Source organism: Rattus norvegicus, chromosome 11 (assembly GCF_021556685.1).
Source record: "Rattus norvegicus strain SHRSP/BbbUtx chromosome 11, alternate assembly SHRSP_T2T, whole genome shotgun sequence".
Taxonomy (NCBI): Eukaryota; Metazoa; Chordata; class Mammalia; order Rodentia; family Muridae; genus Rattus; species Rattus norvegicus.
Window position 1 is genome coordinate 65327660 of NC_141544.1, and position 14882 is coordinate 65342541.

General features: G+C 42.2%; 1 protein-coding gene across 1 annotated transcript in view; it reads right to left on the reverse strand.

The window, feature by feature from the left end:
• Positions 1-14882, reverse strand: part of Myh15 (myosin, heavy chain 15) — a 141357-nt gene that overhangs the window by 5653 nt on the left and 120822 nt on the right. Inside the window, exons 36-38 of the mRNA NM_001446751.1 lie at positions 12975-13100; positions 7813-7983; positions 5978-6082 (exon numbers count right to left, since the gene is read on the reverse strand). Of these exons, the coding sequence (NP_001433680.1) occupies positions 5978-6082; positions 7813-7983; positions 12975-13100 (402 nt within the window). The remainder of the gene's footprint in view (positions 1-5977; positions 6083-7812; positions 7984-12974; positions 13101-14882) is intronic.

Here is a 14882-nt window from a genome sequence, read left to right on the forward strand (position 1 = left end):
TTTCTGCCTGACAGGAGTCTCCTATCTAGGCAACTGCCATGCTGGAGATTTTCTCCACATTTCCCCAGGGCCTTCTGGAGCTACCTGGAGGCTCGCTTTGTCCCACCCATCCTTTCACACTTGGTGGCTCTCAGCCTGCACTTTGACGTGCCATCTGTCACTCAGAGTCCATCTTGCTCTTCAGAGCTGTAGCTGTCAGAGAATCCTGTGCACTTGCAATGTGATCCTGTCATCTTGGCCCTGAGCATAGACCCGACACTGTGACTTTAACTTTTGCTTCCCTGTCCCTAAAAATAAAGATGCTGTGTCTACACTAAATCGTGTAAAGTGTGAATAAAGTCCATGCACAGATTCCTGAATACAGGATGTGTCAGAGACAAAATGAGGTAGCTGAGTGGAGAGCGGAAGGGGCACGGTCAAGCTTTACCTTCTACACAGTGAAAAGCTACCAATCTTAGGCCTTGCATTCCTGGAACATTTCTTTAGGCTCCTAAGTTGACAAATGGACAGTGAGCACAAGCTGTTAAATTATTTTAGAATAAGATCACACTCAGTTGCTTTTCCAGTGTGCAGTTATAGACTCTTCCCAGAGGAATTTACTTGGAAAAGAAGACAGTTGTGTTCTTCTAATAATGACATTTTCCCCCTAAGTGACACCTGTGAATGTTCTATCACAAAAATTCTGCCCTATAGTCAAAAGTTTATATTGATGTTAGGAAAATGAACTAAATTGACTCAGAATCAACTTTAAATATTACTTTAAGAAAGCCACTAATATCAATCAGTGTGGGGATCTTTATAGACCACTTTCAACTCACAGGGTTCAGTTCTAACATATAAAGTACTGCTCAGTGGGTATCTTCTGACTTCCTGGTGGGAAGTCATATGTAACTGAATGCATATACTTGAAACACTGCAGAGACACAAGGGGGAAAAAGGGAAATGCACTCTATGGAGTCCCTGGGACTCTCTGCTTAGCCAAAGGGCATGTGTGAACGGCATAGCCTGAAATCTAATTCATGAGAACATGAGTCAACAAAAGAAAAAAAGGGAAACAGAGAATAACTCTAAGTCAGGACATGGGAAGCATCAATACTGTTGAGGAAAAAATTAATCAGCAGCAGAGCAAAAATGCACTCTTTGTGAAAGTGAAAATAAAATGCAGGTTTGGTTTTGGTTCTATAACAGCCGTTCTCAACCTGTAGGTTTCAACACCTTTGTGGGGGGGATTGAACTACACTTTCATAGGGGTCAGTTAAGACCATCCAGTATATTAGATATTTACAGTAAGATTCATAGCAGTATCGATGTTATAGTTATAAAGTAGCAGCAAAAATAATTTTAATGCTAGAGGGTCATGACAACATGAGGAATTATTAAAGGGTCATGACATTAGGAAGGCTGAGAACCACTTCTAAAATGAAATATTTATAGAGAAAAACAATAAAAACAGTTCATGGACAAGAAAAAAATACATTATTAACAAATGATGTCCCACTCCATCATAATAGGCAGTTTCTCAAATTTAGTGCAGAGTCACAAAATGCAGAATCTCTAAGGTTGTTACTTTTTTAGTCATGCCAACTTTGACTTTCAGAGCTCATTGTTTAAAACAATGTCAAGCTTATCTTAGAAAAAGAGCCATGTATTCAGAAATCAACTGTCCATGTGTCCGGAGAGATGTTGCAGTATGTATAAGCATTCTTTGTTCTTGTAGAGGACATAGCTTCAGTCTCAGCATTCACATGGTACAGAACTATCCAGAATTACAGTTCCAGGGGACCCAATACCCCATTCAGAAATCCTCAGGCTCCCAGTATACGCACAATGTATCTATGTACATGAAGGTACAACACTCAAAACAAATAAAATAAAAAATAAATGAATAGATAGATAAATGGATAGAGGATAGATAGGTAAGTAGATAGATAGATAGATAGATAGATAGATAGATAGATAGATAGATAGATAGATAGATAGATGGGTAGATAGATGGGTAGATAGACAGACAGATAGATAGATGATAGATAGATAGATAGATAGATAGATAGATAGATAGATAGATAGATAGATTGATTTGGTCACTGACCTCCTGTGGGAATGGTGTTAGTCAACCAGTTATAACAGAGCTGAAAAATTACTGTTATTCGGTGTATGACTGAAGAAAACGTAAGGCAAGAGGCCATGGCAGAAGAGCCCTAAAACAATTGCTAGGCCATTGTGAATTTAACAAAGGCTTTGGAGACCTCTGCAAGCTCCTTACAAAGCTTGAAACACTAAAAGGTTTACATGAACACAAAAGAATGATCATGATCATTATCTTCGGACGAGCAAACATATAATGAGAAAACGAAGCCAAGAAAGTTACCATGGGCAGATTTGTGAAGAGAGAGGTCCCTCCGCAAGAGGAAAATCAGAAAGAACCTTCGAGAGAGTATTTCAGAAGAAGCAGTTACTGTTGAGTGAGATGAAAGTCCACCTAAGTAACATATGACATCGGAGCAGTACAAGATATGCAGGCACAAGGCTGCGATAGTTAACAAGCCAAACCCTGTATAAGCCTAGGCTAATGCGTGTGTCTATTTTTCTCTCTTATTATATAATTAAACTTGTATTGTATATTCATTGGTGTTTTGCCTGCACGTATATCTGTGTGAGGGTTTCAGAAGCCCTGGACCTGGAGTTACAGACAGTTGTGAACTTCCATGCAAGCGCCGGGAGTTGAGCTGAGAACCTCTGGAAGAGCAGCCGCCCATGTTCTTAAGTGCTGAATCATATTTCCATCCCTTAATGTGTGTTTCTTAATAACAAAATAACTATAAAGTAAAAAACCTCTATGGACATGTATGAAAATGTCATAACGAGACCTATTACTCTGTATAGTTTAATATATGTTCATAAAGAAATTAAAAATTATAAAGTGAGAACAAAAAGGATGGATAATAAAGGTGTAGCACATATTTTTTAGTGAAACTTTACTAAGCTATAAAGAAGATAAAATTTTCAGGAAAATGATGAAACTGGCAGTGTTATATGAGTGAAATTCAGGCTCAGAAAGGCAAACACCATATGTTCCTTCGTACGCAGATGCTAGCTTCTGAGACACATATTATTTTCTACCTATAAATCTGCATGGATTATGTGGATGTTGGTGTAGGTAGAGACCAGGAAGGTAGGAACGTGAACAGAGTGGGGAAAGAATGCAGCAGAGAAAAACCAACCAAAACTTATGTATGAAGATGCCATAAAGCAACTGGCTATTTTGTATGCTAATGAAAAATAAACAAAAGAGATATAAAAGGGGAAATATACATCTATACAGTTACTTAAGAACTGGGAGTTACTGTGAGTCAAAAAATTAAAATATATTTAAAATTTATAAACTAAATCATTCAGCTGGGGAAAATTAAAAATACTGTTTCATAAATCCATGACAGCTAATATACCATGCTGATAAAGTCCACAGTACTGTGCAGTTATGTCTAGAACTCATATATTTTCTCACCTAAGTAACTTCTGATTCTTTAAGATCCATTAATAATAATGCCCTACATATAAGGTATATCATTTTTAGGGTATTAAAAACATTTTTAATCTGGCAGTTCCTCAGAAAATTGGAAATAGTTCTACATGTAGACCCAGTTATACCACCTTGAGCATATACCCAAAAGGTACCCCACAATACCACAAGAACACATGCTCCACTATGTTCATAGCAGCCTTATTGGTAATAGCCTGAAGTGGGAAACAGAAGAATGGATAACAAAAATGTGGTTCATCTACACCATGGAATGCTATTCACCTATTAAAAACGAGGACATCATGAATTTTGTAGGCAAATGGATAGAACTAGAAAATATCATCCTGAGTGAGGTAACTCAAACACAAAAGGACATGCATGGTATGTAATTACTGATAAGTGGATATTAGCCAAAAAGTACAAAATACCTAGGATACAACCTACAGACTGTATGAAGTGTAACAAGCAGAAATATCCAAGTGAGGAGGCCTCAACTCCACTTAGAAGGGGGAAGGAAACAATCGCCAGAGGGAGGGACCTGGGTGGGAGAGCAGAGGGGCAAGGAGAAGAGTGAACAAGATCAGATATGGAGGGAAGGGGCAAGAGAGAAGTTCAGAGGACCAAAAGAATGAATGAAAATGAATAGTTTTGAGGAGTGGGTGGGGGGACCCTCTAGAGAGTACCAGAGACTTGGGAAGTGAGACACTGTCAGGATTCATTGGGGGTGTCCTTAGCCAAAAGTCCCCAACATTAGGAAAAAGGAACTCTAAGAGTCCACCTCCAATAGATAAACAAGGTCTCAAGTGGAGGAACAGGGTTACTGAGCCACAATCAAAATTCCTGACCCAGAATTGTTCCTGTCTAAAAGAACTGCAAGGACGAAAATGGAGAAGAGACTGAGGGAAAGAAGGTCCAATGACAGGCCCAACTTGAGACCCATCTCATGGAGGGACACCAAGACCTGACACTACTATGCTACACTGTGCTCACAGATGGGACCCTGGCATAACTGTCCTCTGAGAGGCCCTACCGGCAGCTGCCTGAGACAGAAGCAGATACCTGCATCCAACCATTGGATTGAAGTCAGGAACCGCTGTGGTTGAATTAGGGGAAGGATTAAAGAAACTGAAGGGGAGCGACCCCATAGGAAGAACAGCAGCCTCAACTAACCCAGGCCACAGGGAGATCCCAGAAACTGAGCCACCAACCAGAAGCATACAGAGGCTGGTCCAAGGCCCGTGGCACATTTGTAGCAAACGTCTGCCTTGTGTCTCCCTCAGTGGGAGAATATGCACCTAATCCTGAAGAGTGGGCTGAGGAACTGTGAAAGGGGGGATTAAAGGGGGTAAGGAATGGAATGTAAATAAAATAATTTAAATTAAAATTAAATAAAAACAATTTATACCATGTTATTCTTTACCTTCTAAGTTTAGACATGTGTATAAACAAGTATTCAGCACTGTGACGCACTGTCTACAGAACTCAGTCCAGCAGAATGCTGAACAGGTTTTAGAATGAGAGCAGCTTTCCTGGGTATCAGGCTACAGGCATCAGGTTTGTAATACTCTGTTGATACATCACCACTGAACTGCCATGTTCCCTTAAGTCACTTCTCAAACCACAGCCTTGTCCTTTAGCAATGCAGAAACAGATACATACCAACTGGGTGCTAAAAGGATGCTGTACCCTGGAGTGGAGAACAATCAATGATCTCTGCTCTCAGGGGCTCTGTTCCATTAGAAAGAAAAAGCAAGAAAAGCTGAATGTGGTGTCTCAGTCCCCTTGTCCCAACACTTGGGAGGCTGGGGTTGCATGATTGTTGGAGTGCACAAGGTAAAGGCCAGCCTGGTTAGCACAGCAAGGGTCCAACTCAACAACAGAGGTCGTAGGAGAAAGGGAAGTCAGAGTGTAGATGTCCTGGATTTAGAGCTGCACTGCTTATAAGTAGGAAACTTGTCCACCTACTCTCAGTTATTTTTTTCGAGCATACGTAAATGTTATTTTACAGGTTGGCTCCAGAAAGCCTCTGCAAAGAGAACTACATTGTAGTATAGATGTTTTCATTTAGCCCCAAGAACAAACTCCTCAAAATTGTCGACTTGTCTCCAGTCCAGTTAGCATCCCATGCAATCAACTGGTGAGGCAGCCACTCTTAGTGTGTGCCAATCACTTCACTTACATGTTATCTTCAATGAGCATCTTTTTGACAGTGCCACTATGTTGGAAAAAAAACAGAGATGGCAGAAATAGCCTTTCACCTCAATTGTACCTTGTTGCCTCGCCCTGTGAGCTCTGGAAATGGTAGACCCAAGCCATGAGAGCCAGCCCAGACAGGGTAAGAAAATGTCCTCCACTCAGAGACAACTGCAGAGTCCCAGAAGTTCTATTCAGTCTGGAAGGTTCATATGGCTGCAGGAGGACCCTAACAATATCCTAGAGAATGGCTTCCTGGAGTACCTGATAAGTCAGTTCTTTGATGCCTCTCTCCAGTCTGCGAGCTTCCCGCTGGGCTTCTGCACTGCGCCTGACTTCACTCTCCAGTTCACCTTCCAGGTCCCGCACCTGTAACAAAAGGTCACTTCAGCCCACAGGCTGGTAACAAGGCTGTTGCCTTAGGGTTTTACTGCTGTGAACAGACACCAAGACCAAGGCATGTCTTAAAAGCACAGCTTTAATTGGGGCTGATTTATAGGTTCAGAGGTTCAGTCCATCATCATCAAGGTGGAGCAGGGCAGCATCTGGGCAGGCATGGTGCAGGTAGAGCTGAGAGCTCTACATCTTCATGTGAAGGCTGCTAATGGAAGACTCGACTCCAAACAGCTAGGTTGAGGGTATTTAAGCCCACATTCACAGTGACACACCTACTCCAAGGCCACACTTCTTAATAGTCCCATTTCCTGGGCTGAGCATATACAAATCATCACAGTTGTCCTACTATTACCCACTGAAGAGTGTACTTAAAGAATAGTTAAAGGAAGGCATATCCATTTTCGTGCTTGTAGTGACTAAATAGGACAATCTCTCTGGAATTAAAGCACCACCCAAACTGAGGCTATTAACCTACGGGTGTTCATGAAAGCATGGTTAAGACCCAACATTGTTAGAGACTGATTCAAGGAGAGGAGGTAAGCCTCTCTTCTTACATTGCAACATTGCAAAATTGTGTGTGTGTGTGTGTGTGTGTGTGTGTGTGTGTGTGCATGCACATTTGTGCCTATGTGTGTATTTGTGTTGTATGTGTGTATTCTCATGTTTTGTGTCTGTATGTCTGTCTGTATATGCTCTCTGTGTGTGTATGTATGTATATGTGTGTATATATATAGATATATATATTTAATTTTAGTACTAAATTTTTAAGGATGAATGGTTTTTCTTTTCGAAATAAACTTGTTTTTTTAATTGAAACATAAAAATTACATGATTTTTCCATTAAAACACATAAAACAGTGAATTTCAAAGGTCTAAGTTCCATCTCTTTTGGTCTCTTCTTAGGACGACTTGTTTTTATTGGTCTTTCTTGATCAGAAGATTGTAAACACTTTGTAACACTTTTACTACCTTTATATTATTATTCATGATCTCCAGAATATATTACTGAGACCATCCTCATTTTTTCAGCCAACACAACTGAATAGATCACTAGTCTGTGTTGATATTTCATTACATGGCTGTGCCAGAAATACACCTAAGTGTATGTGGTACTTTTCAGGGGTCCCTCCGAGCCATTCAATCCCTGCAGAATAGTCTTTTAACTTTTATGAAGTGTACTATACACATAATCATTGTAATCAAGTCAGTAATCTTAAAAATCCTGTTTTAGGGTAGTGTCATTAAGTGCTGTTAACGTCCCTTATGGTGGATTCCACATCATTTGTATCTGGCTTGCTTGTATCTGCACTGAGTCTGTCTGGATCATGGGTGTGTTTTCTCCCCTTCCTTTACCTGTTAGGAAAGCAGTGTTCTCTTTAGAGAAAATGATGGAAACGTTGGCACAGGAGCAAGACTGCAAGGGTGTATTTGGGGAGAGTGGGCTAAGAGCCTAGAACGGGTGTGCCAAATGGGGGAAGATGTTTTGTCATCCATCAGTAAGAGCGAAGACAACTTTCCTCCAGACCCAGAAAAGCCCTATCAGCGGACCCAAGGTCAAACGATAATGAACACACGTATTCAGATCATACGCTGCCAGCGTCTGAACGTGCCATTAAACAACGTGATGAGCTGTGATGTTCCAGGACATTAAGGCCTTGAATGAAGGCTGTTAGGCCCCCACCATTACCCAAACAAATGCCTACCCTGGATTCCAGTTTCTGGATTTGCTTTTTACTCCCCACCACAGCAGTCTGTTCTGCTTCATCCAGCCTTTTCTGCAAGTCCTTAATCGTCTGCTCCATATTCTTCCTCGTCCTCTCCAAGTGAGCATTCGTGTCCTGTTCTTTCTTCAGTTCTTCCCACATGTTGGCTGCCTAAGACGGGAGGAAAGAAGGACGGAGGAGATTGCTCAGTGGTTAGGGTGCTTGCCGTTCTTCATCTGAGGCAGGCTGGTTCCCAGAACCCATACTAGAGCTCCAGCTTCAGTGGACTCCATGCCCTCTTTCTGGCCTCTGAGGGCATCAAACACACTTTGGTTCATGCACATGTGGGCAAAGAATCATACACAGAAAATAAAAATATACACATCTTTTAAAAAGAAGAATGGAAGGAAATGGACTTGGCTAAAACTATAGGAAACATCATATTCCAATGAGCTTTGATTCCCAATCTTATGGAGGAAGGGGGTATATAACTGACCTCCATATACATAACCTCTTTCCACCCTGCTCCCCCTAATCCCTTGGCTTTGTCAAATCAGTCAGTAGACAATGAAGTAAAGAGAGTTGAGTATTGATGAGAAAAAGCCAAAGATACACTGTGTACATAAGACAGCTCATATGTGGAAAGCAAGTGAACTAAGTGAAACAATGACTTTTAACTAAATACAGTGCCATAAATCATGTGTAAGTGAGTAAAATAAATGCTGTCATATAAGGCACCAGGAAAGATGTAGGAAAATACCAACAAAATAGCTATGGAAATAAGTATCTTCTGATTTGATACTGTAAACATATTTACCTTCCAGGAATTTGATAGTGTCCAATATTTTGTGTACAATTAATCTTACAAATAAATTTACAAAGAAGGTAGGTTGTGGTTCTTCTTTGGTCTTTAGCTCTGTGTACAATGGCTTAGCTTCTTTTTTTAATTTTATTTTTCTTGAATATTTTATGTATTTAAATTTCAAATGTTATCCCCTCCCCTCCTTCACTCCTCCCCTCTCCCTGCTTCTATGAGGATCCTCCCACTCCCCCCACCCACTCCCACCTCAACACCCTGGCATCTTAATAGAATTCAAGCTGTTTCCACTTTTTGTGTGCTTTACTCATGAGCAAATCTTTTCTGTCTATCTTGTTATCTTTGTGTATGGATTGGGTATGGTGATATTGGGAGCTAAGATCTTTAAGAGTTGGTACCTAATGGGAGATCCTTAGATAAATTAGAGATGTCTCAAATTGGATTGTGGGAATGTGGGCTCTTTGATTTTCTGATAAAATTATAGCTTCTTCCCATTGTGTTCTGTCCCCTGCAATGTCTTCTACCAGGAAGTCCTCTCCATAGCATGGTTAGCACCAAGCCTCTGAAAACTCTCAGGACCATGAGCTAGACAAACCCCTTTGCTTTATAAAGTTACTCAACATCAGAATTTTTCTATAGCAACAAGGTTCATGACTTAAATAGGAAGTTGATATTTGTATTAGTTACTTTCTTGTTGCCATGGCAGACTATTTGACAGAAATATCTGTTAAAGGATGAATGATTTATTATGGCTTACAGCTCAGGGGAAACATGCCCACATGGTGAGAAGACATGGGGGCAGGAACAACTTGCAGCTGTGACAGTGTTAGACAAGAGTGAATATCCTTCTGTCAAGGGCATAGACTCTGGCCTCAGTGACGACTCAGCATTCCACCTGAGTGAATCAGTCACTTGGCTAAGAGAAGAACCCCTAAGGTGGAGGGTCTCACTGTGGGTCATGATGAAGAACAGACGAGTAGGATAATTTTCTCTTTAAGGAGATACCATGCATTCTCCTTCCTAGAACCCCTAGGGAAGTAGCGAGTTCCTATGCAGTAACTTACCACACCATAGCCATGCAAATTCATACAGCTGCTCATTTTTCTGAGTCGCTCAGAAAAGTGTCATTTTTCCTTTTTCTTCTATGGTTTTTTTTTCTCAGCACACTTTTCTTAACATTTGTCCAAAATGTTGGGCTTTCTAACTCTTTCTCTAATACCCTATTCCCTGGTACTTGTCACTCAAGCATTTGGCCTCCATGTCAGTTAATTAGCATGGCTTTATCCATCTATCCTCCACTCTCCTCCCCTGGGTGGGAGTCACAGTTTACAGCTAGTCTGCCCTAGGGTTTTCCTTTCAATCTCTTATGAAAGTGTTCTGAAGCTCCCATTTGAATCCATTTTAAAAATTCTTTGAATTAATGAGATTAAGAACCCCAAAAGGGTGGTTACATCAATCACTCTGGTAGTCAGGAAGCAACAAGATAGTCCAGGATGCTCATTGCCTAGTGCTCACTTACTCCAGCTCGGCCTCACTTCCTAAAGGCTCCCAACAGCCAAAACCAGCACCATCAGCCATGTACCCGTTGTTTGACAATGGGAGACATTGCAGAGTCAAACATTAACTTTTCGGAAAGGAGTATCATTAATATAGTGGTGGGTGTAAAATGGAGCAGAAAGTCCTGATTCTCTGGTTCTCACGACACCCAAGCAGGAGGATTACCTTCCCGCAGGGTTAGCTGTACAAATACAAAGCTTAAGTCCAAGTGGATCAAGGACTCCCCATCAAACCAGATGCAATCAAACTAATAGAAGAAAAAGTGGGGAAGAGCATTGAACACATGGGCACTGGAGAAAATTTCCTGAACAAAACACCAATGGCTTATGCTCTAAGATCAAGAATCAACAAATGGGACCTCAGAAAACTGCAAAGCTTTTGTAAAGTAAAAGACGCTGTCATTAGGACAAAACAGCAACCAACAGAATGGAAAAATATTTTTACCAATCCTACAACGGATAAAGGGCTTATATCCAAAATATACAAAGAACTTACGAAGTTAGACTGCAGGGAGACAAATAACCCTATTAAAAAGTGGGATTCAGAGCTAAACAAAGAATTCTCAGCTGAGGAATGCCAAATGGCTGAGAAACACCTAAAGAAATGTTCAACATCTTTAGTCATAAGGAAATGCAAATCAAAACAACCCTGAGATTTCACCTCACACCAGTCAGAATGGCTAAGATCAAAAACTCAGGTGACAGCAAGGCGAGGATGCGGAGAAAGAGGAACACTCCTCCATTGTTGGTGGGATTGCAGACTGGTAAAACCATTCTGGAAATCAGTCTGGAGGTTCCTCAGAAAATTGGACATTGAACTACCTGAAGACCCACCTATACCTCTCTTGGGCATATACCCAAAAGATGCCCCAACATATAAAAAAGACACGTGCTCCACTATGTTCATCGCAGCCTTATTTATAATAGCCAGAAGCTGGAAAGAACCCAGATGCCCTTCAACAGAGGAATGGATACAGAAAAGGTGGTACCTCTACACAATGGAATATTACTCAGCTATCAAAAACAATGACTTTATGAAATTCATAGGCAAATGGCTGGAACTGGAAAATACCTTCCTGAGTGAGGTAACCCAATCACAGAAAAACACGCATGGTATGCACTCATTGATAAGTGGCTATTAGCCCAAATGCTTGAATTACCCTAGGTGCATAGTTCTAACTCAAGAAGGATGACCAAAATGCAGATGCTTCACTCCTTCTTTAAAAGGGGAACAAGAATACCCTTAAGAGGGGATAGGGAGGTAAAGTTTAGAACAGAGGCTGAAGGAACGCCCATTCAGAGCCTGCCCCCCCCCCACATGTGGCCCATACATATACAGCCACTCAATTAGACAAGATGGATGAAGCAAAGAAGTGCAGACCGACAGGAACTGGATGTAGATCTCTCCTGAGAGACACTTGCCAGAATATGGCAAATACATAGGTGAATGCCAGCAGCAAACCACTGAACTGAGAACGGGACCCCTGTAGAATGAATCAGAGAAAAGACTGAAAGAGCTGAAGAGGCTTGAGACCCCATATGAACAACAATGCCAAGCAACCAGAGCTTCCAGGGACTAAGCCACTACCCAAAGATTATACATGGACTGACCCTGGACTCCAAAAGGAATGAATCCATAGGTAGCAATAAATAGTCTAGTAGGGGCACCAGTGGAAGGACAAGCCCTTGGTCCTGCCAAGGCTGGACCCCCAGTGAACGGGATTGTTCGGGGGAGGGTAGTAATGGGGGAGGATGAGGAATGGAACATCTATATAGAAGGGGAGGGGGAGGTGCTAGGGGGATGTTGGCCTGGAAACCAGGAAAGGGAGTAACACTTGAAATGTAAACAAGGAATACCCAATTTAATAAAGACAGAAAAAAAGTTACTAAAAAATAAAATAAAATAAAAATAAAGCAGGGTTAGAACACTGCATATAGCTGCACATTTGATAGACTCCAGAAAAGCCCCCAGAGGCTAAGCAGAGACTGAAATCATGCTCACATACATTTATAAACCCTGAAACTTCCCGCCCTGGGCTCTGAATACACAAACTTCCCTTTTCTCCATTAATAGCTTTTTCTCAATAGCACTGTTCATTTACTATGTGTTTTAATAGAAGCATAGCATCTGCTCATAGACAGTGCAGGGACTGGAGGGCACGAGTTTTTCTTGTTGGGTTTGGCAGCTAGCACTTGCACTTAGTGCCATCAAGGAAAAGCAACACCACCGCCAACTTTCAGTTCACAAAGGAGTATGGTTCACCAGCCCTGACCACTGCTTTTCCCGTCTGATTTTGCTACCCCAGTAGGAGTATGGATTGTAAACTGTAAGTGGCTTAACCACTCTTTTCAGATCATCGTCATCATCATCACCACCACCACCATCATCATCAATCATCGGACCATTACATAACTGAAGAGAAATGGAAATTTGTAAGGAAGTACAGAAAGAATTATTTCTAAACACTGCCTATATTGAATCACAATTGAAAAATAGCTAACCTAAAAAGAAAGACTCTTTTTTTTCCCCACAGGATTTTGCTTTTAGCTTTTCAACCATCCCTTCTCATTGTCAAGGTGGGTTAGAAGACAACTGTCAATTGGCCTAAATGTTCTGGCTAATGGGGAAAGGGCAAGGTCAGCTAACTTCTTCCTGATTGTATAGGGGATCAATAGAATCCATTTGGGCTGAAGCAGGCCCTGCCTTTGGGCCATAGTGAGCTATAGTGAGTTTTGTTGCTATAGTGAACTCCAGAGGCCAGAAGTGGGCAGGCAGTCAACAGACCCACCTCAGCAGCTGTCTTCTTGGCCTTTTCTTCTGCCTTCTGACAAGCCTGAAGCATCTCCCCAGCTTCCTTCTGCGCCTGAGCAACATCAGCCTCCAGTTTCTTCTTCTGGCTGAGGAGGCTTGCGTTCTAAGGAAGGACAGCATTCCGGTTAGGTAAGCTGAGGCCAGCGAAGTACAGGCAAGAGCTCTGGGTACTGAGCATAGTCAGCCTTAGGCAGTTAAGCAAGATCTCCAGCTTGAGTGGTGGCTTGGTCACAAAAGGCAGATCAAATGAGGGGGTTTTATTTAGAGGTTCGGGAGGAAAGAGATGGATGCCTGACTCAGAAAGGAGGATTTGGAATATTGCAGAGCGAGAGCATGGATTTAGTTTCTAACTTATTGAGGAATGTTTTTCTGCCTTTACAGTGTGATAGAAACAAATGTCCTCGAGCAGAAGTCACAGTCACCTGCAGCCACCTGGAGGTTTCCAGCACACTGCTACAGGAGGAAAACCAATTTCCCTCTTTCCCACTTCCGTCCTTCTTATTCTTCAGTGAAGAGGCGGAGGAGGAGGGAGAGAAGGGGAAGGCCGGAGAGGGAAGGGGATGAGGGGGAAGGAGATGAGGAAAATGGGGTGATGGCGGTAGGAAAGCAGATTGCAGAAAGCTCAGACCCAGTCCCTAGAACTCTATTAAAGGAAGGCCTTTGTGTTCCACAGCCACGCTGCCCCAGTTCCTTCCTGATTGTGGCGCTGGAGGCCAAGCTCCCGTCTACCGCATCTGCCCTGTGTTTGAAGTACAGCTTTTGTGAGCATGGGAAACCTTAGCACAAAGAGGGTGCGCAAAAAGCACGGGCTGCCGGCTTTTCATTTCTCTCTTCAGTTCATCCTTTCACACCACCTTTCCCTTCCCTCCCTTACAGCCTTTCTCGGGGCAGATTAAGCCTCAAGCAGAGAAAGAAGGCATCCAGGCCTCACAGGTTCTACCTGCCCTGTACCAGCTCCATCAAGCAAGCCGCTCTCCATCCTATGGAGGGGCAGGGCCTGGGCTCTGCAGGATTGCCATTGCTTTCAGTGTGGTCCGGGGGAATGAAGTGTATGTTCCTGGATTGTGTTATGGGTGCCCACTGCATATAATTCCACAGGAGTTCTCTCAGTGTGAAGGGCAGTACAAGTCCACACACTGATCTGATTGTGATTTGATTCCACCCCAGCTTCCGTTTTCAGAGGGAAGAAGTTTAAGGTATAATGTGGAGAGGACTCTTTGTGTGAGTTTTACTTAGCTGTATGTTTCTAAGCAAGGGAGTTTTAAAAGGAGTGCCACACCTCCTGGGTTAATGCTGGACGACCAGGGGCATCACCTGAGATTTTGTTGAGCCTCTATCTGCTGGAGAGCTGTGGACCTCATAGATCGGTGAGATTTGAGTGTTGGTACTCATGCTAATGACTCTTTGAAGTTTCAGGAATTGCCCTATAGACCAAGGCCCTGTTACCTAAGAGTCCTAATTGACTTCTCTGTTGCTGTGATAAAACACTGACCAATGCCATCTTGGGGAGGAGAGATTTTATTTCAATTTATACTGTCTTCAAGGAAAGTCCAGGAAACCAAGAGGCAGGAACTGATGCAGAGGCCACAGCTGAGTGCTGCTTACTGGCTATGGCTTTGTGCAGCCTGCTGTTTTATATAACCCAGGATCACCTGCCCAGGACCTAAGGTGGGATGGCCCCAATCACAGCAATCATTAATGAAGAAAATGCCCCACAGTCTACAGGCCAATCGTATGGAAGCGGTTTCTTAACTGACATTTTCTTTCTAGGTGTCTTCTGTTTATGTCAGGGTTACAAAAAGTAAGTAATATACGTCAGTACATTGCTTCATTTTCCCTCCCTCAAAACCATATTCTGCTGTTGCCTTTGTGTTCTCTTCTTCCT